The sequence below is a fragment of the Lipotes vexillifer genome, unplaced genomic scaffold (genome assembly GCF_000442215.2).
Source record: "Lipotes vexillifer unplaced genomic scaffold, Lipotes_vexillifer_v1.1 scaffold440, whole genome shotgun sequence".
Taxonomy (NCBI): Eukaryota; Metazoa; Chordata; class Mammalia; order Artiodactyla; family Lipotidae; genus Lipotes; species Lipotes vexillifer.
In genome coordinates this window covers 626,507-653,206 of record NW_006778543.1, presented here as the reverse complement: position 1 = coordinate 653,206, position 26,700 = coordinate 626,507, and the positions used below count along the sequence as shown (strand labels likewise).

Genomic DNA, 26,700 nt, shown 5'->3' with positions numbered 1-26,700 from the left:
TCATAAATCGGTGTTGAATTTTGTCAAAAGCTTTTTCTGCATCCATTGAGATTATCATATGGGTTTTATCCTTCAATTTGTTAATATGGTGTATCACATTGATTGATTTGCATATATTGAAGAATCCTTGAATTCCTGGGATAAATCTCACTTGATCATTGGTGTATGACCCTTTTAATGTGCTGTTGGATTCTGTTTGCTAGTATTTTGTTGAGAACTTTTGCATCTATGTTCATCAGTGATACTGGCCTGTAGTTTTCTTTCTTTGTGACATCTTTGTCTGGTTTTGGTATCAGTGTGAGGGTGGCCTCATAGAATGAGTTTGGGAGTGTTCCTCCCTCTGCTATATTTTGGAAGAGTTGAGAAGGATTGGTGTTGGCTTTTCTCTAAACGTTTGATAGAATTTGCCTGTGAAGCCATCTGGTCCTGTACTTTTGTGTGTTGGAAGATTTTTAATCATAGTTTCAATTTCAGTGTTTGTGATTGGTCTGTTTATATTTGCTATTTCTTCCTGGTTCAGTCTTAGAAGGTTGTGCTTTTCTAAGAATTTGTCCATTTCTTCCAGGTTTTCCATTTTGTTGGCATATAGTTCCTTGTAATAACCTCATGATCCTTTGTATTTCTGCAGTGTCAGCTGTTACTTCTCCTGTTTCATTTCTGATTCTATTGATTTGAGTCTTCTCCCTTTTTGTCTTGATGAGTCTGGCTGATGGTTTATCAATTTTGTTTATCTTCTCAAAGGACCAGCTTTTAGTTTTACTGATCTTTGCTACTGTTTCCTTCATTTCTTTTTCATTTATTTCTGATCTGATCTTTATGATTTCTTTCCTTCTGCCAACTTTGGGACTTTTTTGTTCTTTCTCTAATTGCTTTAGGTGTAAGGTTAGGTTGTTTATTTGAAATTTTTCTTGTTTCTTGAGGTAGGATTGTATTGCTATAAACTTCCCTCTTAGACCTGCTTTTGCTGCATCCCATAGGTTTTGGATCGTCATGTTTTCATTGTCATTTTTCTCTAGGTATTTTTTGATTTCCTCTTTGATTTCTTCAGTGATATCTTGGTTATTTAGTAACGTATTGTTTAGCCTCCGTGTGTTTGCATTTTTTATGTTTTTTTCCCTGTAATTCATTTCTAATCTCATAGCATTGTGGTGAGAAAAGATGCTTGATATGATTTCAATTTTCTTAAATTTACTGAGGCTTGATTTGTGACCCAAGATGTGATCTATCCTGGAGAATGTTCCATGAGCACTTGAGAAGAAAGTGTATTCTGTTGTTTTTGGATGGAATGTCCTATCAATATTAATTAAGTCCATTTTGTTTAATGTGTCATGTAAAGCTTGTGTTTCCTCATTTCTTTTCATTTTGGATGATATGTCCACTGGTGAAAGTGGGGTGTTGAAGTCCCCTACTATGATTGCGTTACTGTTGATTTCCCCTTTTATGGCTGTAGCATTTGCCTTATGTATTGAGGTGCTCCTATGTTGGGTGCATAGATATTTACAATTGTTGTATCTTCTTGGATTGATCACTTGATCCCTATGTAGTGTCCTTCTTTGTCTCTTGTAATAGTCTTTATTTTAAAGTCTATTTTGTCTGATATAAGAATTGCTAACAGCTTTCTTCTGATTTCCATTTGTATGGAATATCTTTTTCCATCCCCTCACATTCAGTCTGTATGTGTCCCTAGGTCAGAAGTGGGTCTCTTGTAGACCGCATATATATATAGGTCTTGTTTTAGTATCCATTCAGCCAGTCTATGTCTTTTGGCTGGAGCATTTACATTTAAGGTGATTATCAATATGTACATTCCTATTACCATTTTCTTAATTGTTTTGGGTTTGTTATTGTAGGTCTTTTCCTTCTCTTGTGTGTCCTGCCTAGATAAGTTCCTTTAGCATTTGTTGTAAAGCTGGTTTGGTTGTGCTGAATCCTCTTAGCTTTTGCTTGTCTGTAAAGGTTTTAATTTCTCCGTCGAATCTGAATGAGATCCTTGCTGGGTAGAGTAATCTTGGTTGTAAGTTTTTCCCTTTCATCACTTTAAATATGTCCTGCCACTCCCTTCTGGCTTGCAGTTTCTGCTGAAAGATCAGCTGTTAACCTTACCAGGATTCCATTGTATGTTATTTGTTGCTTTTCCCTTGCTGCTTTTAATATTTTTTCTTTGCATTTAATTTTTGATAGTTTGATTAATATGTGTCTTGGCATGTTTCTCCTTGGATTTATCCTGTATGGGAATCTGCACTTCCTGGCCTTGACTGACTATTTTCTTTCCCATATTAGGGAAGTTTTCAACCACAGTCTCTTCAAATATTTTCTCAGACCCTTTCTTTTTCTCTTCTTCTTCTGGGACCCCTATAATTCGAATGTTGGTGCGTTTAATGTTGTCCCAGAGGTCTCTGAGACGGTCCTCAGTTCTTTTCATTCTTTTTTCTTTATTCTGCTCTGTGGTAGTTATTTCCACTATTTTATCTTCCCAGTCACTTATCCGTTCTTCAGCCTCAGTTATTCTGCTATTGATCCCTTCTAGAGAATTTTTAATTTCATCTATTGTGTTGTTCATCATTGTCTGTTTGCTCTTTAGTTCTTCTAGGTCCTTGTTAAACATTTCTTGTATTTTCTCCATTCTATTTCCAAGATTTTGGATCACCTTCAGTGTCATTACTCTGAATTCTTTTTCAGGTAGACTGCCTATTTCCTCTTCATTTGTTTTGTCTGGTGGGCTTTTACCTTGCCTCTTCATCTGCTGTGTGTTTCTCTGTCTTCTCATTTTGCTTATCTTACTGTGTTTGGGGTCTCCTTTTCACAGGCTGCAGGTTCGTAGTTTGTGTCGTTATTGGTGTCTGCTCCCAGTGGGCAAGGTTGGTTCAGTGGGTTTTGTAGGCTTCCTGGTGGAAGGGACTGGTGCCTGTGTTTTGGTGAATGAGGCTGGATCTTGTCTTTCTGGTGGGCAGGACTGTGTCCGGTGGCGTGTTTTAGGTGTGTCTGTGAACGTATTATGATTTTAGGCAGCCTCTCTGCTAATGGGTGGCGTTGTGTTCCTGTTTTGCTAGTTGTTTGGCATGGGTGTCCAGCACTGTAGCTTGCTGGTCGTTGAGTGGAGCTGTGTCTTAGTGTTGAGATGGAGGTCTCTGGCAGAGCTCTCATGGATTGTTATTACAAGGGGCCGGGAGGTCTCTGGTGGACCATTGTCCTGAACTCGGCCCTCCCACGTTAGAAGCTCAGGCCTGACATCCTGCTGGAGCATCAGGACCCTGTGAGCCACACAGCTGGTTGGCAGGAGGAGTCTTGGTTAAAAAGCAGATTCTCGGCAATTCCCTGGCAGTCCAGTGGGTAAGGCTCTGCGCTTCCACTGCAGGGGGCTTGAGTTTGATCCCTGGTCGGGGAACTGTGGCAGGCACCCAACACTTGAGAGACAGAAGGGTTTAAAGTCGGAAGAACTGGATGAAGTGATGCCTCAGTCACTTGCTGGTTGTGGAACCCAGGCACAGCCCTAAAATCCGTGAGCCCGTTTCTCACCTCCACTCAGCCCCAGGGCTGTTGCAACGTCGTCATGGCCTCTGCCTGTCACCCGGGTCTGGTGTACCTCCAAGGGTGATTTTTACTGTACATGATTTCACACTGACCTTAGAACATACATTCACAGCATAAAATGTGACTCTCACGGTAAATATTTTCTAAAAGGCCAGAGGAAACGTGAGGAATCAAAGGCTGTGCGTGCTGCCTCCTGAGCAGGCCGTGGCTCCTGCTTCTCACTTGCCCCCTGTAAACACTCAAATCTCTTACGCCCTCTCCTCCTCCTCCATACCCCAGCCTCCTTCTGGGAGAGACTCTCATATCAATAATTGGCAGGAGAGAATGAGTGTAATTTAGTAAATATTACTTCTCTCCAGGGTATTTGCATATTCAGCCTTATCTTTTAATACGGAAAGAAACACTTCAGTATTGGCTAGAGAAATTCCAGGTGTCTATTCACTTGGTGGATGAGAAAGTTATAGTCTTAAGCAAAGGGCTTGTTACCTCTAGATTAAAAATTGTACAGAGGAAATCCAAAAGCTTATTTTCTCTTGTAAGCTTAAGTATTGTAGACCAAAATTATCACTGAAATAAAACATACCGTAGCCCACTGAATTTCTAGCGACAGGCTCGTATAACTCTGAGGAGCTTTCTTTTACTTAGAAAGTTGAAACTGAGTGGGAGATGTGGTCTGCAATGCTGACTTGAAGCAAAAGGTTAATTGAAAAAGGCTTTTGGCTGTACAATTCTTTGAAGATAGAGACATTACAAATGATAACAAATGTTGGCAAGAATGTGGAGAAAAGGGAACCCTTGTACATGCTGGTGGTTATGTAACTTGGTGCAGCCACTATGGAACACAGTATAGAGGTTCCTCAAAATATTAATATTAGCACTACCATATGATTCAGCAATGCCACTTCAGCAATGCCATATATCTGAAGGAAGCAAAATCAGCATCTGAAAGAGATACCTACATTCCCAAGTTCACTGCAGCATCATTCACAATAGCCAAGATATGGAACCAACCTAAGAGTCCATCGATGGACAAATGGATAAAGATGATGTGGTGCATATATACGTAATGGAATATTATTCAGCCTTAAAAAAGAAGGAAATCCTGCCATTTGCAACAACATGGATGAACCTGGAAGCATTATGCTAAGTGAAATAAGCCAGAGAAAGAGAGATTCTGTATGACGTCACTTATACGTGAAATCTTTTTTTTTAAAAAAAGGCAAACTTATAGAAGCAGAGTGTAGAATGATGATTTCGGAGGCTGGGGGAAATGGGGTGATGTTGGTCAAAGGGTACAAATTTTTAGTTGTAAGATGAATACGTTCTGAGGATCTAATGAGCAGCCTGGTGATATAGTTAATAATATTGTATTGTAGACTTGAAATCTGCTAATAATGAAAATTTGCGATAAAAGAGGTAACTATGTGAGATGATCGATGTATTAACTTGATTGTGGTAACCAGTTCACAATATACATGGACATGAAACCATCACGTGTATACTTTTATTTGTCAATTATACCCCAGTAAAAAGATAATGCGAGACAGAAGTTCCATGAATCTCATTGAGAGGAGAGTCCAGGACAGTGTGAAGGAAAATGTCTGCTGACGTGGGTGCCACCACCCAGGGATTTAACATGTAGAGACTGAGTCGAGTTCGTCAGGAGGGAGGAGGGTGTTTTGTAATAAGAAGGGAACAAGAGTAACTGAGAAGCTGCTGGGAGGTTTCAAAATCTGGGTGAGAGGAGAGAAAATGGAAAGCACTTCTCAAAAGCCTAAGAATTTAAAGGGATTGAGGGTCAGATAAAACTTCATTAAGAAGTATGTACAGAAAGCACAAATTCCTATTGTGTTTTCTTAGTTGCTCAAAAGTGTTCTTCTCAAAGGTGTTTACGTTTTAGTTGCTTCAAGAAATATATCTAGCTCTTCCTTTTTAAAATCTTAAAATCTGTGTCAGTTGGGCACAGCTGGCAGGCTGCATGGTAAACCGAAAAGGGACATAGGTTTGGGAGGCATAACAAACTGCATTAGAACCCTCTTCTACCATTAGTGAAATGTTCTAAGAGTCACCACCTCATAAAGTAGTGTTATAAAGATCCAGTGAAATGATCTGTGTACCGTACTTGTACAGAACCTAGATATGGTTTGTAATCAATAAGTATTATTCCATCCCTTGCCCCTACCGTCTGTTTCCTTACTTTAAAAATATAATTCTTGCCTCATATGATTAGGATTAAATATAAGAAAATATATAAAGAAAATATGTTGTGATGATCTGGAACCAAACCCGCAGTATCTCCAAGGTCAGCCTGTGATGGATTTGTATGAGTCTGTCATTAAGGCAGTCTGAAATGTTGTCCTTAAAATATTTTTTAAATGCTCCTTTTATAGAGAAATATAAGGAGACTGAACCTACAGACATAAAAATATATTTTAAGGCTGTATTAATCAAAACAGGTTAGTACTCATTCAGGTAGAAATGGGAAGAGCAGTGGAACTAAACAGAAGATGGCTAATCAAAATAACAATGAGATGCTAACGTTAACCAAAGAGAAATGAAGAGGTCAAAAAGTTTGGTAAACAGATTTGGGGTAGGGCAGCTTCTACATAAATTAAAAAGTATGTGAAGGAATGCATGTATATTCAAGGATTTTCAATGCCACGTTGTTTATAAAAGCAAAAGACTAGGAATACCTGGTTAAATAAGTCATCATATATATATACTCATAGTACATATACTTAGTTATAATATATATGCTTGTGGAAAGAATGGGCTGTATTGATGTTTACAGAAATGAAACATCTATAGTAAAAAACAAAAGCGAATAGACCAGGCTCCCATTTGTTTAAGAAAAGAAGGTGGGGAAGGAGTAATACACACACTTACATATATATATATGCTTTTGTGTGTTTATAAAATATTTATGTAAGAACATATAAGAAAATACAGTGGTTGCCCTGGGAAACAGATTTGAAGCAGAAATTTTGACTTCTCATTATATATCTTTTTCAACTCTTATTTGCTTTTAACTGGGTACTTTTTTTTTTTCTTTAGCTAAAATTACTTTTTTTTAAGCAAAGAAAAAAAATCAAACCTGATTCTTTATGTTCCTAAGGGTACATAAATGTTAAATGCATTAAAAGTCATGTTTATACACACACACAAAAAGAAAATATATAAAGGTCTTGATCCAGTATTTAGTGCATCATAGTAAGCATTCAATAAAAATTATTTTCCTGATGGCTTCCCTGTTCACGTTCTCACTTTCTATCCACTAAATTTCCACCCAGAGGACATCAACTTTGTCACAGTCCAGGGATAGTGTAACTGTAACACAGAGGCACAAGTGAAGCAAAAAAGAAGTTACACCATCCTCTGAAGAATGTCACATGTTTGTGAATTTCTTACCAATATTTCTTTTTCTCTAGAGAGACTATAAAATTAAAGCCAATAATAACTGGAAAATGCAATTTGTTAGGAATTTTGCATTTGGTAAGTCTGGATATAAAGGAATGAAATTACTAACAGAGTGTAACAGGGTATGAGCAAGCCCTGTATCTAGCTGACCAATACCAGGCACAGGGAGTCCTTGATGGGGAAATTCACCGTGTTACAGGAAATAATGATTTAAAAAAAAAAGCCCTTTGTGGGGAGGACTACTGGTGTACTTTGTTATTTGTTTCATCACCAAATTCTCATTGAAGAAGAAAAGGGAAGAGGAAAAATGGATTTTTCAACTACCCAAGTGTGAATTATCTAACATTTGTGTCAAAGAACAAGTTAATTTGCAATTTGAAGAACGTGCTGAATCATGTGTTCTTCTGAATATACCAGTATTGGTTAATGACACGTACAGCACTGTATGTAAACTGTGAGGCAGAGCGAATTGTCTTTTCTGCTACCTAGTGTGTATACTGGTAACAAAAGGATACTTTTTCCAGATGAAATTCAAATGAACTACATCAGATATCCATACAATGCACTTGGGTACACATCTTCTGGATGGGGTACTACACAGTCCTACAAATTATTTTAGAAACACATATGTGAGTGTGGAGAAGTGCACCTGTACTCATTGAAAGCCTCCGCGTATGCAATTGAACTATGTAAAATAAAAGCTTAGAAACAAATCCATTAAACTGTCAAGCAATTTCATGCGTGATTTTATTTCTACTTAATTTTTTTAATTCTTAAATTTTTCTCTAAGCAACATATGCTGCACAAGGTAAAGATTAGCTTTACAAGGCTATGGGACTAAAATGAAACCAAATATTTCACCTTACTTTCTAGAATCATCTAGACTTCCATTGCACTGAAAAATATATGCATTCTGACTCAGTGTGGAATACATGTTTTGTTTGTTTAATGTTAGCGGCAGTTCAGGGCTGGAATACTAGATGAACTCATCTGTGTCCTCTTGCATTGGTTTGTGTCTGCGTTAGTCTAAATTGTCCATGTCTAGCTCCTATTACCTGACACCTGCAGCCTGTGGCTGTGGAATAGCCTTTCTCAGAATGAAGTTAACCGATCCATGTGGGATGAAACCTACACTCATGGCCTCATTAATCCCTTACATGAACCTACTGGCCTCCAGCAAGTGAGTCACAAGGGCTGCTGAGACCTGCCAGTTGAAGTTACATGATCCTTTTGGATTCAGGGGTGCACTGGGGGCCTTCGACGAGCTTCTTGCTCTGTTCAAGCCTCTTCTTCCTTCCTTTCAACTGAGCACCAGAAATCACTCAGAACGTAATTGGGCAATGAGAGACTGTGTGAGGAATGGGAAGGAGGAAGGGGGCAAACATACATGTCTGCAGTATCTGTGGAAGTGTTCAAGCATGGGCTGGTCAGCGACTCCCCAGGGATGGTAGAGTTCTCACCTTGAGAGTCTATGGTTGGATCAAAGCCGTCCCTGGACTTTGGGCCCTCTTGGGAGAACCACACTTGGAGTAGATGATTTGCTTCTTGGGATCTAAGGTGAGGTAGTGATATTTCCAGCAAGGCTCAGACTGCCTAGGCTGGCAGCCAGCAGGAGTTCTTGGGTGCCCTCTCTGTATGTAAGGTTTGTTGCTCGTGTGTCAAAGTTGACAGCTCCTGGATAGGAAGATGTTGGGGGAAGCAGACTTGCTGTTGACAGCGCAGTGATTGGCTGGTGCTCAAGACCAAGCATAGCATGGATCTCCTCAAGGTAGGCGTCCCTCCTCTGGACGCCATACATCATTATCAATTCATTTACCCCACTGCTTAAGATCACCACCTCATCTCCCCTGATGTCCTTCAAGGTAGGAGCCTTGTCCCGTCTCTCATTGATTCCACAGTGTGTAGTATCTTACCTGATTCATAGTCGGTGTTCAATACATGTTGGCTGAGTAATGGCATCAATGCAAGTTTTTCCAAAGTTTTTGAAATGTGAGTTCAGTTTTACAAAGAGAAGTACACACACACACAAACACACGCACTCATACACAACTGACCTATTTTGAAATCCTTTGAAATTTGGGGCCAGTGAAAAGCTCCTAATGGGCTCTTCATTTGCAGACTGCATTTGAGAACACATTACAGTAGTCAGATTCTGGATACAATGTATCAAGTAAATGTCAGCTGGAGAGTAAGATTTTAAAAGTCATCATTTGGACTTCTGAAAGGGTAGGGCTAAGGACAGAATCTGTCTGCCTGAATTCTTCCCATCCTGCCAGGAACAGCCTTTTTACATTCCTCTCAAGATTCTTCCCAAAAATCTTTCCTGATCTGCAGTCTCGGTGGGGTGGGGGGCAGGGGACTCTGAAACAGCTATTATTTATCTTTCAATTAGTTTACATTTTTAAGCAAGTGTATCCTTAAAAATATGACCATCTGTCTCTTATCTGCAGTGGGGACTACACTACAGAAACCAAGGAAATGCTATCTCCCTAGAGAAGATAACTTTCATACCCAGCTAGAAAAAATACTGGCGCCCGGGGACAGGGTTTCAAGGTGCAATTCACACCAAATTTCCTTTTTTTTAAAATGTTTATTTATTTATTTTCTTACTAGTCATCCTTTTTTTTAAAAATTTTTTTTGCGGTACGCGGACCTCTCATTGCTGTGGCCTCTCCCATTGCGGAGCACAGGCTCCAGACGCACAGGCTCAGTGGCCATGGCTCATGGGCCCAGCCGCTGTGCGGCATGTGGGATCTTCCTGGACCGGGACATGAACCCGTGTCCCCTGCACCGGCAGGCGGACTCTCAACCACTGTGCCACCAGGGAAGCCCTAGTCATCCATTTAATACACATCAGTGTATACATGTCAATCCCAATTGCCCAATTCATCACACCACCACCACCACCACCCCGCGGCTTTCCCCCCTTGGTGTCCATACATTTGTTCTCTGTATCTGTGTCTCAATTTCTGCTCTGCGAACCGAATAATCCGTACCGCTTTTCTAGGTTCCACATATAAGGTGTTAATATACGATATTTGTTTTTCTGTTTCTGACTTACTTCACTCGGTATGACAGTCTCTAGATCCATCCACGTCTCTACAAATGACTCAATTTTGTTCCTTTTTATGGCTGAGTAATATTCCATTGTATATATGTACCACATCTTCTTTATCCATTCGCCTGTCAATGGGCATTTAGGTTGCTTCCATGACCTGGCTAGTGTAAATAGTGCTGCAGTGAACATTGGGGTGCATGTGTCTTTTTGAATTATGGTTTTCTCTGGGTATATGCCCAGTAGTGGAATTGCTGGGTCATATGGTAGTTCTAGTTTTAGTTTTTTAAGGAACCTCCATACTGTTCTCCTTAGTGGCTGTATCAATTTACATTCCCACCAAGAGTGCAAGAGGGTTCCCTTTTCTCCACACCCTCTCCAGCATTTCTTGTTCATAGATGTTCTGATGATGCCCATTCTAACTGGTGTGAGGTGATACCTCATTGTAGTTTTGATTTGCATTTCTCTAATAATTAGTGATGTTGAGCAGCTTTTCATGTGCTTCTTGGCCATCTGTGTGTCTTCTTTAGAGAAATGTCTATTTAGGTCTTCTGCCCATTTTTGGATTGGGTTGTTTTTTTTTTTAATATTGAGCTGCATGACCAGTTTATATATTTTGGAGATTAATCCTTTGTCTGATGATTCATTTGCAAATATTTTCTCCCATTCGGAGGGTTGTCCTCTTGTCTTGTTTATGGTTTCCTTTGTTGTGCAAAAGCTCTTAAGTTTCATTAGGTTCTATTTGTTTATTTTTGTTTTTATTTCCATTACTCTAGGAGGTGGATCAAAAAAGATCTTGCTGTAATTTATGTCAAAGAGTGTTCTTCCTGTGTTTTCCTCTAAGAGTTTTATAGTGCCCGGTCTTACATTTAGGTCTATAATCCATTTTGAGTTTATTTTTGTGTATGGTGTTAGGGAGTGTTCTAATTTCATTCTTTTACATGTAGCTGTCCAGTTTTCACAGCACCACCTACTGAAGAGGCTGTCTTTTCTCCATTGTATATCCTTGCCTCCTTTGTCACAGATTAGTTGACCATAGGTGTGTGTGTTTATCTCTGGGCTTTCTATCATGTTCCACTGATCTGTATTTCTGTTTTTGTGCCAGTACCATATTGTCTCGATTACTGTAGCTTTGTAGTATAGTCTGAAGTCAGGGAGTCTGATTCCTCCAGCTCTGTTTTTTTCCCTCAAGACTGCTTTGGCTATTCGGGGTCTTTTGTGTCAACATACAAATTTTAAGATTTTTTGTTCTAGTTCTGTAAAAAAATGCCACTGGTAATTTGATAGGGATTGCATTGAATCTGTAGATTGCTTTGAGTAGTATAGTCATTTTCACAATATTGATTCTTCCAATCCAAGAACATGGTATATCTCTCCATCTGTTGGTATCATCTTTAATTTCTTTCATCAGTGTCTTATAGTTTTCTGCATACAGGTCTTTTGTCTCCCTAGGTAGGTTTATTCCTAGGTATTTTATTCTTTTTGTTGCAGTGGTAAATGGGACTGTTTCCTTAATTTCTCTTTCAGATTTTTCATTAGTGTATAGGAATGCAAGAGATTTCTGTGCATTAATTTTGTATCCTGCAACTTTACCAAATTCATTGCTTAGCTCTAGTAGTTTTCTGCTGGCATCTTTAGGATTCTCTGTGTATAGTATCATGTCATCTGCAAGCAGTGGCAGTTTTACTTCTTCTTTTCCAATTTCTATTCCTTTTATTTCTTTTTGTTCTCTGATTGCCGTGGCTAGGACTTCCAAAACTAGGTTGAATAATAGTGGTGAGAGTGGACATCCTTGTCTTGTTCCTGATCTTAGGGGAAATGCTTTCAGTTTTTCACCATTGAGAATGATGTTTGCTGTGGGTTTGTCATATATGGCCTTTATTATGTTGAGGTAGCTTCTCTCTATGCCCACTTTCTGGAGAGTTTTTCTCATAAATGGGTGTTGAATTTTATCAAAAGCTTTTTCTGCATCTATTGAGATGATCATATGGTGTTTATTCTTCAATTTGTTGATATGTGTATCACATTGATTGATTTGCGTATATTGAAAAATCCTTGTATCTCTGGGATAAATCCCACTTCATCATGGTGTATGATCCTTTTAATGTGTTGTTGGATTCTGTTTGCTAATATTTTGTTTAGGAGTTTTACATCTATATTTATCAGTGATATTGGTCTGTAATTTTCTTTTTTTGTAGTATCTTTGTCTGGTTTTGGTATCAGGGTGATGGTGGCCTCACAGAATCAGTTTGGAAGTTTTCCTTCCTCTGCAATTTTTTGGAAGAGTTTGAGAAGCATGGGTGTTTGCTCTTCTCTAAATGTTTCATAGAATTCCCCTGTGAAGCCATCTGGTCCTGGGCTTTTGTTTGTTGGAAGATTTTTTTTTTTTTTTTTTTTTTTTTTGCGGTATGTGGGCCTCTCACTGTTGTGGCCTCTCCCGTTGTGGAGCACAGGCTCCGGACGAGCAGGCTCAACGGCCATGGCTCACGGGCCCAGCCGCTCCACGGCATGTGGGATCTTCCCAGACCGGGGCACGAACCCGTATCCCCTGCATCGGCAGGCGGACTCTCAACCATTGCGCCACCAGGGAAGCCCTGTTGGAAGATTTTTAATCACAGTTTCAATTTCATTACTTGTGATTGGTCTGTTCATATTTTCTGTTTCTTTCTGGTTCAGTCTTGGAAGTTTATACCTTTCTAAGAATTTGTCCATTTCGTTCAGGTTGTCCGTTTTATTGGCATAGACTTGCTTGTAGTAGTCTCTTAGGATGCTTTGTATTTCTGCGGTGTCTGTTGTAACTTCTCCTTTTTCATTTCTAATTTATTGATTTGAGTCCTCTCTCTCTTTTTCTTGATGAGTCTGTCTAATGGATTATCAATTTTGTTTATCTTCTCAAAGTACCAGCTTTTAGTTTTATTGGTCTTTGCTATTGTTTTCTTTGTTTCTGTTTCATTTATTTCTGCTCTGATCTTTTTGATTTCTTTCCTTCTGCTAACTTTGGGTTTTGTTTGTTCTTCTTTCTCTAGTTCTGTTAGGTGTAATGATAGATTGTTTACATGAGATTTTTCTTGTTTCTTGAGGTAGGCTTTTATAGCTATAAACTTCCCTCTTAAAACTGCTTTTGGTACATCCCATAGGTTTTGGATTGTCGTGTTTTCATTGTCATTTGTCTCCATGTATTTTTTGATTTCTTCTTTGATTTCTTTAGTGATATCTTTGTTATTTAGTAACGTATTGTTTAACCTCCATGTGTTTGTGGTTATTACGCTTTTTTCCCTGTAATTCATTTCTAATCTCATAGCGTTGTGGTGAGAAAAGATGCTTGATATGATTTCAATTTTCTTAAATTTACTGAGGCTTGATTTGTGACCCAAGATGTGATCTATCCTGGAGAATGTTCCGTGCGCACTTGAGAAGAAAGTGCAATCTGCTGTTTTCGGATGGAATGTCCTATAACTGTCAATTAAATCTATCTGATCTATTGTGTCATTTAAAGCTTGTGTTTCCTTATTAATTTTCTGTCTGGATGATCTGTCCATTGGTGTAAGTGAGGTGTTAAAGTCCCCCACTATTATTTTGTTATTGTTGATTTCCTCTTTTATAGCTGTTAGCAGTTGTCTTATGTATTGAGGTGCTCCTATGTTGGGAGCATATCTATTTTTAATTGTTGTATCTTCTTCTTGGATTGATCCCTTGACCACTATGTAGTGTCCTTCCTTGTCTCTTATAACATTCTTTATTTTAAAGTCTATTTTATCTGATATAAGTATTGCTACTCCAGCTTTTTTTGATTTGGAATATCTTTTTCCATCCCCTCACTTTCAGTCTGTATATGTCCCTAGGTCTGAAGTGGGTCTCTTGTAGACAGCATACAGATGGGTCTTATTTTTGTATCCATTCAGCAAGCCTGTGTCTTTTGGTTGGAGCATTTAATCCATTCACAATTAAGGTAATTATTGATATGTATGTTCCTATTACCGTTTTCTTGATTTGGGGGGGTTTGTTTTTGTAGATCCTTTTCTTCTCTTATGTTTCACACTTAGAGAAGTTCCTTTAGCACTTGTTGTAGAGCTGGTTTGGTGGTGCTGAATTCTCTTAGCTTTTGCTTGTCTGTAAAGCTTTTGATTTCTCCATCGAATCTTAATGAGATCCTTGCCGGGTAGAGTAATCTTGGTTGTAGGTTCTTCCATTTCATCACTTTAAGTATATCATGCCACTCCCTTCTGGCTTGTAGAGTTTCTGCTGAGAAATCAGCTGTTAACCTTATGGGAGTTCCCTTGTATGTTATCTGTCATTTTTCCCTTTCTGCTTTCAATAATTTTTCTTTGTCTTTAATTTTTGCCAATTTGATTACTATGTGTCTTGGCTTGTTTCTCCTTGGGTTTATTCTGTATGGGCCTCTTTGTGCTTCCTGGACTTGGGTGGCTATCTCCTTTCCCATGTTAGGGTAGTTTTCAACTATAATCTCTTCAAATATTTTCTCGGGTCCTTTCTCTCTCTCTTCTCCTTCTGGGACCCCTATAATGAGAATGTTGTTGCCTTTAATGTTGTCCCAGAGGTCTCTTAGGCTGTCTTCATTTCTTTTCATTATTTTTTCTTTATTCTGTTCCGCGGCAGTGAATTCCACCATTCTGTCTTCCAGGTCACTTATCCGTTCTTCTGCCTCAGTTATTCGGCTATTGATTCCTTCTAGTGTATTTTTCATTTCAGTTATTGTATTGTTCATCTCTGTTTGTTTGTTCTTTAATTCTTCTAGGTCTTTTTCAAACATTTCTTGCATCTTCTTGATCTTTGCCTCCATTGTTTTTCTGAGGTCCTGGATCATCTTCACTATCATTATTCTGAGTTCTTTTTCCAGGAGGTTGCCTATCTCCACTTCATTTAGTTGTTTTTCTGGGGTTTTACCTTGTTTCTTCATCTGGTACATAGCCCTCTGCCTTTTCATCTTGTCTGTCTTTCTGTGAATGTGGTCTTTGTTCCACAGGCTGCAGTATTGTAGTTCTTCTTGCTTCTGCTGTCTGCCCTCTGGTCTCACACCCAATTTCTAAGTTTTATCTGAAACTGCTTGAGAAGCCCAAGGACATGTTTTGTTCCCTGGGTACAAAATTCAGATACACATTTCCACGGTTAGAAGCAAAGCCACAAACTCTAGCAAGTTTTACACTCCCTGTTAGTAAGGAGTGTAGATAACTGAACAAGTGAATAGGACCATATAACATGAGAGAGTGGGGCAAGAGAATAAAGCCATAGGTAGGAGGGGACACAGCAGAGAGGCAGATACCCCAATGGCTCTTTGCCAATGGTATGACCTTGACAAGTTTCGTAAACTCTTCATGCCCTGGGTTCATCAAATGGAAACTGGGGTTAGCAATATGTCAGGATGAAATGAGTTACAGGAATACTGTATGGAACAGCACCTGGCACAGAATATATAGTAATAGTCATTATTATAATTAATTTGATCTGGGCAGGACTTTTTATTTGACTGATTATCCCCTGCTGTACGCTTAGCACGTCGAACAACTCCAAGCACATGGCAGGTGCTCAGTAAATATTTTTTAAATGAATGACTAAATGAACAGCTAGACTACAAAGAGGACTCTTTTCCAAGAAGTTTGTGATTAATTACTGCTATGAGATATTGACTTCTCTCCCACCCTCCATCCCTCAACCACACCAAACAGTAGTTACGGCTAAATCCACAGAATTTGGTTTGCATCCACTAAATGCTAATTTCCAGATTAATTCAGTCCTAAAGAAAAAGTGATCTTGAAAGGTATCTGGGATTGGATGTTCTATGAGATTAGTCTGACATCCATTTCCTGTTTCTTCTTTCAAATCCATCTTTAGCAACTGGTGTTTTCAGTAGTAGCTTGGTTGCTTAGGGAGTCTGAGTGTTTTGGGGGTTTTTTTGGTCTAGGAATATAAGGTAATCATCTTATCAAAAAAACGGAAGTCATTAAGATTTTACATTCATGGCTAGCATGGATCCAGTGTACATTTAAAGAATTATATATAATTGGGTCCCTAACCCATTTATCTTTTTATAAGATAAAAAGAAAGGGCGAAACATTTTAAAATTACTTCCAGTTCCCAAAGTGGTGGATTCCATGAGGCTCAGAAGGGCTGTGTGATAAGCCCACTTTCAAGTCAGATTCTTTGTCCAAGATTTTGGGGAACAAGGCAGTAGAAATACTCATTCCTGCGGGAGGCCAGGCCACATGTTTCTCTATCAATAACTGAGGTATGACATGAGGCTGCATATTGTTTCTTGATCCTCACATATGCCCCTTTTGTCTGACTGGTTTTGAGATAAACAGAAACAAAAAAAATCTCACAAGGGATGCTTATGCACTAATTTAATTCTGGATAGGTGTTCGCATAAAATGTTCCATAAAAAACATTATTATTAATATCCTTAATTAAAACAAAAACAGTTTGCAGCACACAGATTCAGCCAAATTAGTAAAATTACAGATTAGGTAACTGGGTTGCTAAGCAATATTACATCCTCATTTTACTTAATTGCTGTAATTAGCATCTCCCTGCATACCACAATGCAAGCCACACAAAAATAAGTAAAGAAAAGAAAAGAAAGGAAGGAAGGAAGAAGAAAGAAAGAAAGAAAGAAAGAGGGAGGGAGGAAGCGAGGGAGAGAGAGAGAGAAAAAGAAAGAAAGAAAGAAAAGAAAGGAAGGAAGGAAGAAAGAAAGAAAAAGAAAAAAAAGAAAGAAAGAGAGGATGGAAGGAAAGAAGGGAAGGAGGGCAGGAGGGAGGAAAAGCAGCCGGTTAGATCCCTTCAGTGGTTCCGGTGCTCCTCTTGAATACTTTCATCAACTGGTCACCCCTAATGGGGCTCAGCAGTCAACAGACTCTTCAGGAAAGAAATAAGGGGAAGTAATCTCTAATAAACCCCAAACTATCAGACAGGAAGGGCTGCCCAAGAACAAGCGTGCTGTCCCTCGGCCAAGAATAACTGAACACTTGCCTCATTTCTACCTTCTAAACTTCTTTCATCTGAATATGGTGGTAAAAGACTTAGGCAAGGTCCCATCTCTCAGAAAGTTGATATCATTGAGGGATACTGAGTGTAAGCAAAGACCCACTGAACATAGGAGAATGAGCAGCAAAACAGATTGGAGCCCAGTTTTGACTAGTTAATGGTATTACCCAGGTGCATTTCCAGAGACACGTGATCATCCTCCACACATTCCCCATGGCCTCACAATCATTCAGAGCCAGCTTCCAGCAGTTATAAAGAGGGAGGAAAGTAGATGCCTACTATGTGAAAAGTTGCACTGATAAACTATCTCGTCTATCCTCCACAATGACTCTTGTCAGTGTATTATGAGCTCCATTTTCCAAACAAGGACTCCATGGTTCTCTGTGGTAAAGTAGCTGCCCCGGACCACATATTGAGTGTCCAGCATTTGAGCCCAGGTCCACAAGACTCTTTCCATCATACCAGGAAAAGGGGCCAAACTCCAGCTGGTCAACTTTAGGTGGGAAGGAAATTAAAGTGAGAGAGTATAATGAAGACTTCAGGTCATCCATGGGCTTAACTCATCCATGTACTTTCCTTCTCCAGGGATAAACAAGACTCACAGTCTGATGGATACTGTCACATGATGATCATCCAATGTCTTGGTAAGTTTTTCCTTTCAAGTTAATAGGCTTTTAATTATTTAGCAATTTTAGAACCCTAATTTTTAGATATATTCTTTGAATTGTCTGATTATCTTTACATATTCTTCTATCCCATCTATGCTTTAATTACTTCAACATATATCACAATGGGTATAGAATACATATTATTAAAAGACCTTCAAGAACTTCTCCATGTAAGGTAATGACAATTAAAATCAGCCCTGGTTTACTGAGAAAATAAAGCCATGAGTGCATAAACTGAACAATTAGCTCTTACAACATTTGGCTTTTATCTCTCGCATTTTTGTTTTTAATCCCCCCACTATCAGCCTCTAGTACCATGTTGGCTCCTAACAGGGGCCTGTTAAGTTTCTTAAATTGAACTGAAATTCCTTCTCCAAGGAGGAAGCCATCAATTAATCCACCTACCTGCAATGCTGTTACAGGCAGCATTCAGAACTAACTTTGTGATGTGAGGTAAGGGGTTCCAGGCTCCCTATTTCCATCTCACACTTCCCTCTCCCTATAAACAAACCCACAACTGTTAATTAACCCCATCCTCACATCACAATGACTTTGGTTTAAGACACTACAAGTCCCTGATAAATACAGTATCACAGGTAGGATCAAATAGGTCCAATTACTTCTCAGTCATTCATACATTAATGCCAATTATTAATATTTTCCCCAATAATAACAGTTGCTAGCATTTATCAATCACTTATTCTGTCTCAGTAATCTGCTAAACATTTACATACACTGTCTCAATCGGTCCTATTAATAACTATATGAAGCAGAAGATACCGTTACCCCCTTCATACAGATGAGGAGACTTGTATTCAGAGAGATTGATATTTTGCCCCAAATCACTTTGCAAGTAGAGGTCTCAGAATTTGACTCCTGGTTTGTCTGATTCCAAAGTCCGGGAATCTCCTCACTCTGCTAATCTCCCACTCGCCACCTCTGAAGAACTCCTGGATTGGTAAGAAGGAGGGCAGGAGGCTGACGGTTAATATGTGTACTAGGTATATGGGAACAAATGGAATGGATGGGTGTGTAGGCAAACGCAACACTTTTCAGTTTGACAGAGTGCAGATTCTTGGGCATGTAGATCCTTTTATGCTACCCTAGGGAATGCCCGTGGAATATGCCCACATTCTGTAAGAGTGGGGCCCTGGCTCCCGGGCTGATTATAATTTAATGTTTGACAAATGCAATTGGCCAGCCTTTTCCAGTGGAAAAAAGCATTCTTAAAATGTATGAGGCTGGCCTGAGGCAGCAGCTACTTTTAGCACTTAGAAACATGTTACTTCCTGAGGCACCAAAGATTCCCCCAAATATTCCCTGTCTCTGGTTCCCAGGTGACGTCAAAGGAGGGGACGGCATGTCCGCCTGTTCCTTCCTTTGAGCTACTACAAACCCACAGGTCAGGGAACCGGGCTCAGAGCAGCGTCATTCTTCTTACAAGCTCTGTGCTTTGGAACTTTTCACCAACCACTGGGACTGGGTGGGCAGAATTTCTGGGTTAAACTTCTTCTAGAATTCCAGAAATACTGCAGCCTTACTCCTCGCTCTCTGTAGACCTAGCTCACTTGCCATTTGTGACGACAGTGACAAAAAACCAACACACTTACTCCTTATGGGCAAGAATACCTTTCTTTTTTTAAACGCTCAGCAACATCAAATAAGCTTTTAGCTAAGCAAAAATTGTTTTCCCAGGGATGCATAAAAAGCTGAAGGATGAGAACAACTAAAATTACAACATGTTTGCAAACTTCCTGAGCACACTGCTATGAACTGTGCCATCAGTGTACAGAGGCACCATGGAATTTTGTCAGTGGAAAAAGTGACTGCCTGTAAACTTCTCTGCATGGAGGCTGACACCAGGAACATATTGTGAGCATTTCTAGGGTCTCTGCCTTGAAATAGAATCAAATTTTCATCTTCCAGAAAAATATAAATTAGATGTGCCTGGGCCCCCCCCCCCAAAAAAACCTCAAAACAAATCAGCAAATCAACTATGAACTGTCTGAGCTGAGGGATAACTTGATTTTAGAAGAAAACTGTTTCCTACTGGCTACAGTCCCAGCCACTTCTTTCTGTGCAAGAGAAAAGACTTTCTCTGACCTCCTGAACAATGCTTTCCAGAACTGCTAAGATGAAGGGAAGAGGACTGACAGCTGCCCAGTCCTGCTATGTGCCAGGCATCATGCTAAATAAGGCTGTAGTTAAGACAGTGCAATGGATTGAATTCTGCTCCACCCCTACCCTACCAATTCATACGATGAAGCCCTAATCTTCAATGTGACTATATTTAGAGACAGAACCAAGGTCATTAAGGTTAAATGAGATCTTAATGATGGGGCCACGCTCTGATGGGATTAGTGTCCTTGTAAGAAGAGGCCCTGGAGAGCTCAAGTTTTCTCTCTCTCCTCATGCATGCAGAGAAGTCATGTGAGCATGTAGCAAGATGGCAGCCATCTACAAAATCAAGAAGAGAGCTCTCACCAGAAACCAGCCATGCTTGGACCCTGATCTTAGACTTCCAGCCACTAGAATTGTAAGAAAATAATTATCTGTTGCTTAAGCCACCCAGTCTATGGTATTTTGTTGTGGCAGCACAAGCTAATACAGTCATCATATTTTAACTTTCATAATCACTCTGCAGTAGACATTTATCAGACAAGGAAAATGTTTTCAGACAAGGAGACTGAGGATCAGAGAGAAGTGATTTGCTCAAGGTCATACAGCATGTAAACTTGGGCTTAACTGGGCAAAACTGGAGTGTGAATCCAAGTCTGTCAAATCCAATGCTGTGATCTCTCCTCTCTACCATTAAAAAAAAGTTGTTCTTTTATTTTTTAAGGAGACAAGAGTAAAAATAACTAAATTTATTTAGCATTTACCATCATATCATATGCACTTTACATTGTCTAATGTGATCCTCTTTTTTTTTTAATTAATTAATTTATTTATTTATTTTTGGCTGCATTGGGTCTTCATTGCTGCATGCAGGCTTTCCCTAGTTGCAGCGAGCGGGGGCTACCCTTCGTTGTGGTGTGCGGGCTTCTCATTGCGGTGGCTTCTCGTTGCAGAGCACAGGCTCTAGGCACGTGGGCTTCAGTTGTGGCACGCTGGCTCATTGGTTGTTGCTCACGGGCTCTAGAGCGCAGGCTCAGTGGTGTGGTGCATGGGCTTAGTTGCTCCACGGCATGTGGGCTCTTCCCGGACCAGGGCTCGAACCTGTGTCCCCTGCATTGGCAGGCAGATTCTTAACCACGGCGCCACCAGGGAAGCCCCTAATGTAATCCTTATAACAACCTTGTCAGGCAGGTACAAATATTATCCACATATTACAAATATGGGATATGAGGCAAAAAGAGATGGTATGAGTTGCCCAAGTTTCCAAAGCTGGTAAGTAGCTGGGATTTGGAGCCATGTTGTACTGTCTGAGGGATAATTCAATCATAGAAGAAACCTGTTTCCTACTGGTGACACTCCCAGCCAGTTTCTCTTGTGCAAGACAAAAGACTGTCTCTGACATTCCGAACAATGCTTCCCAGCACCACTAAGCAAAGAGAAGAGGACTGACAGCTGCCCCGTCCTGCTGTGTGCCAGGCATCATGCTAAATAAGGCTGTACTTAAGTCATCGCTATGCAGTGACATCCTGTGCACTGGAGGATCCATGCAGTGGGGCACTGCACAGTCATTCAAAGGACCCATGGAAAATGCCTATAAGGTGAAAAAGCAGGGCAGCCATACTGTACATTCCAGGAGCTGCTGATGACTCTGTGAGCACATGGATCCAGGACACCCTTTGAACTAATTCATCATTGGTCATCACAGCTTGAGGCAAAACAGTGCTTCCGAAGAACCACAGAGGAGAAAGAACCCAGTCCTTGCTATGGCATTTCCTTCCTACCATGAACCCTGGAAGGCAGCAGAGCCTTCCAGGAATCTTCTAAACCAGTGGTTCTTATTAGCCTGCATCAGAAACACCTGGAGGGCTTGTTTACTCACAGATGGGCTGGGCTCCACTTCAGAAGTTTCTGATTTAATTGGTCTGAAGTGGGATGGAGAATTTGAGGTCTGGGACCTACTTTGAGAACTCTTGGTCTAAGTCCTGGGTAGAAACTCCAGGTCTCTGAGAGCATCCCCAGCTCTGTCCTCACTCTGTTGGGGGATCTGAGTGGCCATCTATTCATGATTAAGTTGTTAGGAGAGCTAAGGAAAGCTTTGAGCAGATTCTAAGAGCCACCAAAACTTCAGGGAATAAGAAACATGCTCCTGGGACGCTGCAGAGAATGGTGGTAAAGAAGGTGGATTCAGAAGCAGAATCTCAGGTCTGTTTCTCACCAGCTGTATGACTGTGGGTAAGTTACTTAACCTCTTAGTTCCTCAGTTTACTTCTTTGTGAAATCGGAATAAAACTTAAACCTTGTAGGGTTGTGAGGGTTAATGTGGTATCCCTGAGGACTACACTTGCTTGATGCTTGTTAAAAACACAGACTCCTGGGCTTCCCTGGTGGCGCAGTGGTTAAGAATCTGCCTGCCAATGCAGGAGACACAGGTTCGAGCCCTGGTCTGGGAAGATCCCACATGCTGCGGAGCAACTAAGCCCGTGCGCCACAACTACTGAGCCTATGCTCTAGGGCCCGAGAGCCACAACTGCTGAAGCCCATGCTCCGCAACAAGAGAAGCCACTGCAATAAGAAGCCTGTGCACTGCAACGAAGAGTAGCCCCTGCTCGCCGCAACCAGAGAAAGCTTGCAAGCGACAATGAAGACCCAACGCAGCCAAAAATAAAATAAATAAATTTTTTAAAAAAGGAGCTGCTTTCTTAAACAACAGCAACAACAACAGAACAGACTCCTGACTCCTAACCCTGGCCTGCTCAGCCAGAATCTCCAGGGCAGGGCCTTGGGACCAGAATCCTTAATCAACAGCCAGGTGATTCTTAAATTGGATAAGTTTTGCAAACTCAGATAGAATCCATGTAAAGCCCTTGGCATTGATCTATGCTCCCTCCACAAAGGTCAGCCACTGGCTTATTACCAGCTGGGTCTACCTGTTGGCAAATGGCACTACCATGGCCTTTGTGATAATGTTACCCAGGATGATTAATTAGTAGACACCCTACCCGATAATAAAATTTTAGAAGACGTGGCTCTGTATCCACAAATAAAAATTAATTGAACCATACCTTTAAGATTCATGTACAGTACTGTTTATAAATTATACCTCAATAAAAGGTTTTCAAAAGAAATATTAAAAAGACATGACTCCCCTTCCTTAGAGAAATGCCCTCAAAGACAAATAATGCCACTAGACAGCCTGTGTGCCCAAATGCTCATATATCGAGGGCAGAGCGCCACACGTGACTGCCTGGAACACATGGAACGTAAATGGAAGGGTCACCTGATGACCTTCAACACACGGTCGGGGAAGAAGCCACCGGAGGTACTGGGGTAGCTGCTACAATGCAAGGATCCAGAGTTTCCCTGGACTCTTCTGTCGCTTCTAACGGTGGTTTCTCTAAACCGTCCTCAGCCCAGCCTCCCACCTCAGAGAACCAGCTTTACCTGCAAGGACACACGAGTTTCGGTCCTCAGCTGGGTTGAACGCTGCTTCACAGCCTGGAGCTCCAAAGGGGCTACATCTCCCCCCGTGAGATTATATAGGGGAAGGGAGGGGTCGTTTTCCTCGCTGTTTGTTTGTTTGCCAAAAGTCTTTTTCTAGACACACCCACAGGGTCGAGGAGGGGAGCTGACCACGACCAATGTGTGCAAACCACGGTAGCCGATGAACAAGCCAAAAGGTCAGTGAAAAACCCATTTCCCCACAGTGCATCTCTCCCTGGGTTTGGCAGAGGGCAGCATTCTGCCTAGCGCATTAACAGATGAGGACTCAGAAGAGGGAGGTGAAGTGATCAGGCGGGGTAAGACTGTTTTCGCGGGAGCAAAACTAGGATGGGAAGTTCAGCTCCTGCATCTCCAGGCTGCTGCTCAAGGACAGACAGCTCCTTACCTACTAGCTCAAGGGGCTGAAGTAAGAATGGACTGCCAGCGCTGCCTTAACATCTTACCTAATTTTATCATTGCTCCTATGGCTAATATACGCACATCATAATGAATTATTTTGCAGTGCAGAGGTCAGTAATTTGGAAGAGGGGTAGCGAGATGAGAAGTCAAGTATCCCCGCTACATCTCCTTTATATTTAGGTGGCAGACATTGAATTTTTAAAATGTCGCATCTTCTGTTCTAAATGAGCCGTTTGCACTGAATGGGGTTTCCATTTTCTATTTCCATATTGGATGCAAGCTTATGGTTTTAGGCTATTCATGTGTTTTGCTCATAATCCAGACCTGACATCCCTATGGCTCTGAGCCTATGACAGGTGCCCCACCCAAACCTACTCAGATACCCTTTACTGTGTCTGTGCACCCATCTCTCCTTCTGGGGGCTTTGCTTTTTTTTATGGGTTCATATCTATGATTTTCTTCAATGAGTGCCCTGAGCCACAGGTGCCCTGCTTGCGCCGACAGCCTGAAAAGCCTGTAGGATGAAATCCCATCAGGCAGCCTGAGCTTTTGACTGACTGCTGTGGGAATGGGCAAGTCCAGTCACTTGCCCAAATTGGGACAAATTCTGAGGAAGTCATGTATGCTTTAGGGCAGTGCTGTGCAACAGAGCTTCCTGTGATGATGGAAATGTTGTAGATCTGTGCTGTCCAAAATGGTAGCCATTAGCCCCAACTACTGAGTCCTAGAAATGTGGCCAGTGTGATTGAGGAACTAAGTATTTTAAATCCTGAATGAATAAGTGCATGCACGCAGGAATGAAACAGCAGCCTCCACTAGGTCAGAATGCTGAGAAACGGTGAGGCAAAAGCTACATGTTAGGGTAAGTTTTATTTTCAAGTTGCCTGAGGATTACCCAGAAACATTACCTTCTTTAAACGTTTTTTCCTGAAAACCGTTCCAAGAGGCATGAGTCCAGTTTATCTTCTCAGTAACTGGAAGACCACGATTGTGGTCTAATCTTTGTGTGGTTTCAATTACAGGAATGTCTCAGAGTCTGAACATCAGTGCCCATGGATGAGGAAAACGGATATTAACTGCAGAAAGTGGTGGGGGCTGGGGGCTTCCCTGGTGGCGCAGTGGTTGGGAGTCCCCCTGCCGATGCAGGGGACGCGGGTTCGTGCCCCGGTCCGGGAAGATCCCACATGCCGCGGAGCGGCTGGGCCCGTGAGCCATGGCCGCTGAGCCTGCGCGTCCGGAGCCTGTGCTCCACAACGGGAGAGGCCACAGCAGTGAGAGGCCCGCATACCGCAAAAAAAAAAAAGAAAGCGATGGGGATTGCGCTGAATTTGAATGAACCCCAAGACATAGCCTGAATCTTCGCAGGAACATTTCAGGATGCTTGGATTCTGATCATTGAGGTTTTATTGTAAACATCAGTAGTGTTTGAATAGCTCGCCTGCTGAAATTTCTGAGGCTTAGGAGACTCAAATTAAATTACTGTTTTATTTCATTTTATTTACTTGATTAATATCTAAGTGATCTAGGCCTGGTTCCTAGCCCCGGAAGGCTTCCTCTGTTCACCTCTGGGGCCAATAATTGGCATTTTCAGGTTACTTCTGCTGTTCTCCATAACCAACCATGAGTGGAAGTAGGAGGGATTTTAGGGAGTTTCAGCTCTATTCACTATTGCCATTTTGAGTTTGTGGTACTTTTGCTCTGCTACTGAGTCTCATCCTCTTCCCTGCACCTGAGCCTTGACTGTAACCTGTTAGGCATCTCAATCCCTTCAGAACGGAGAACCCATCTTGGTTCTACCTCTTGCTCAGAACAGACGCCCCCAAACCTCAGTCCACTATGCTGCATCCACTGGACCAAACTCCTTCCAGAGTTTGCCCCACATTGTTCAATAATTCATTCAACAGACATTTAAGGGCCCAAAATTACCAGGCACTATGCCAGCGGGGGCCACAAACATTATGTTAATACACATAGCTTCTAGGTAGAGAAACAGAGGTAACAGAAGTAATGAAAACTGCACCCATTATCATAAGGCACATACAGAAAGAGCTCTCAACAGAAACCAGGTCTGAAGGCAAGACTGGTTTGATGTGCTTTCGTGCTCAGGATATAGGGCTTTAAAGAAGGGGGGGTAAGCATATGATGTATTAGGATAACGTCACATGAACAATAAATGTGCACTGAAGGTGCTAAGAAACAGACGGACCCTGGCAGCCCCACTTCCACGGGAAGCATCACACAACTGCAGAAGAACTTGTTATGGGGTCTCCCGCTGAGTGAGCTTTAAAGAGCACAATGGGACATTCCCACATGACATTGCTTGTGCCACCAAGTGAAGTCCCTTTCTTAATTCTACCTGAACACCAAGACTGTAAACACACTGGTATAGTTCATCTCAGAGGGAGTGGGATGGAGACCCAGGAAGGTGACTAGGCTGGGACCATATCACAGATGGCACTGTTCCTTCTTGATGGAGAAGCCGTTTGTTCTCTGGCTTTGTGTTGCCCTGTGTTTGGTCATAAATAATAATCTATCAGTAAACGGCTAAAAACGTGTGGCTATATTCTGGAGGAACTCTCAGCTCTTATTGCAAGAGGAAGCAGTAATATCATAATATGCTGAAATAATTATAATTGATTAAAATAGTTTCAAACAGACCACACATCATACCCGGACACAAAACCATGGCTACCTGGTGGCAAGAAGAGGGTACGTGTGAACTGGGCTGAACCAGGCTTCCTTCCTCCGTGGCATGTTGTCATAAATTAGAAGGTCCTTCTCAGTCAGCACAATCAGGGCTGGCTTCCACTGTTTCTCGCTGTCCCCGGGCACCTGAAACAGAAAGCAGAGACCCATCAAGCAACAGCCTGAGAAAAGAGCAACTGAAAAGAAGCTGTTATCCCCCCGATCAGAAGACCCAACAACACAAGTGCCTTTGGGTTCAGGTTGTAAAAATCAAAATGAGAAGAAAGTATTCATGGTTGCATGATTTTTTTTGGGGGGGGGGGA

The 26,700-nt window shown here is 41.2% G+C and overlaps 1 protein-coding gene across 1 annotated transcript in view; it reads right to left on the bottom strand.

Moving 5' to 3' along the window:
• The window catches only part of SNTB1 (syntrophin beta 1), a 225,136-nt gene that overhangs the window by 14,177 nt on the left and 184,259 nt on the right, over window positions 1–26,700 (bottom strand). Inside the window, exon 4 of the mRNA XM_007451661.1 lies at window positions 26,384–26,523. Coding sequence (XP_007451723.1) covers window positions 26,384–26,523 — 140 coding nt within the window. The remainder of the gene's footprint in view (window positions 1–26,383; window positions 26,524–26,700) is intronic.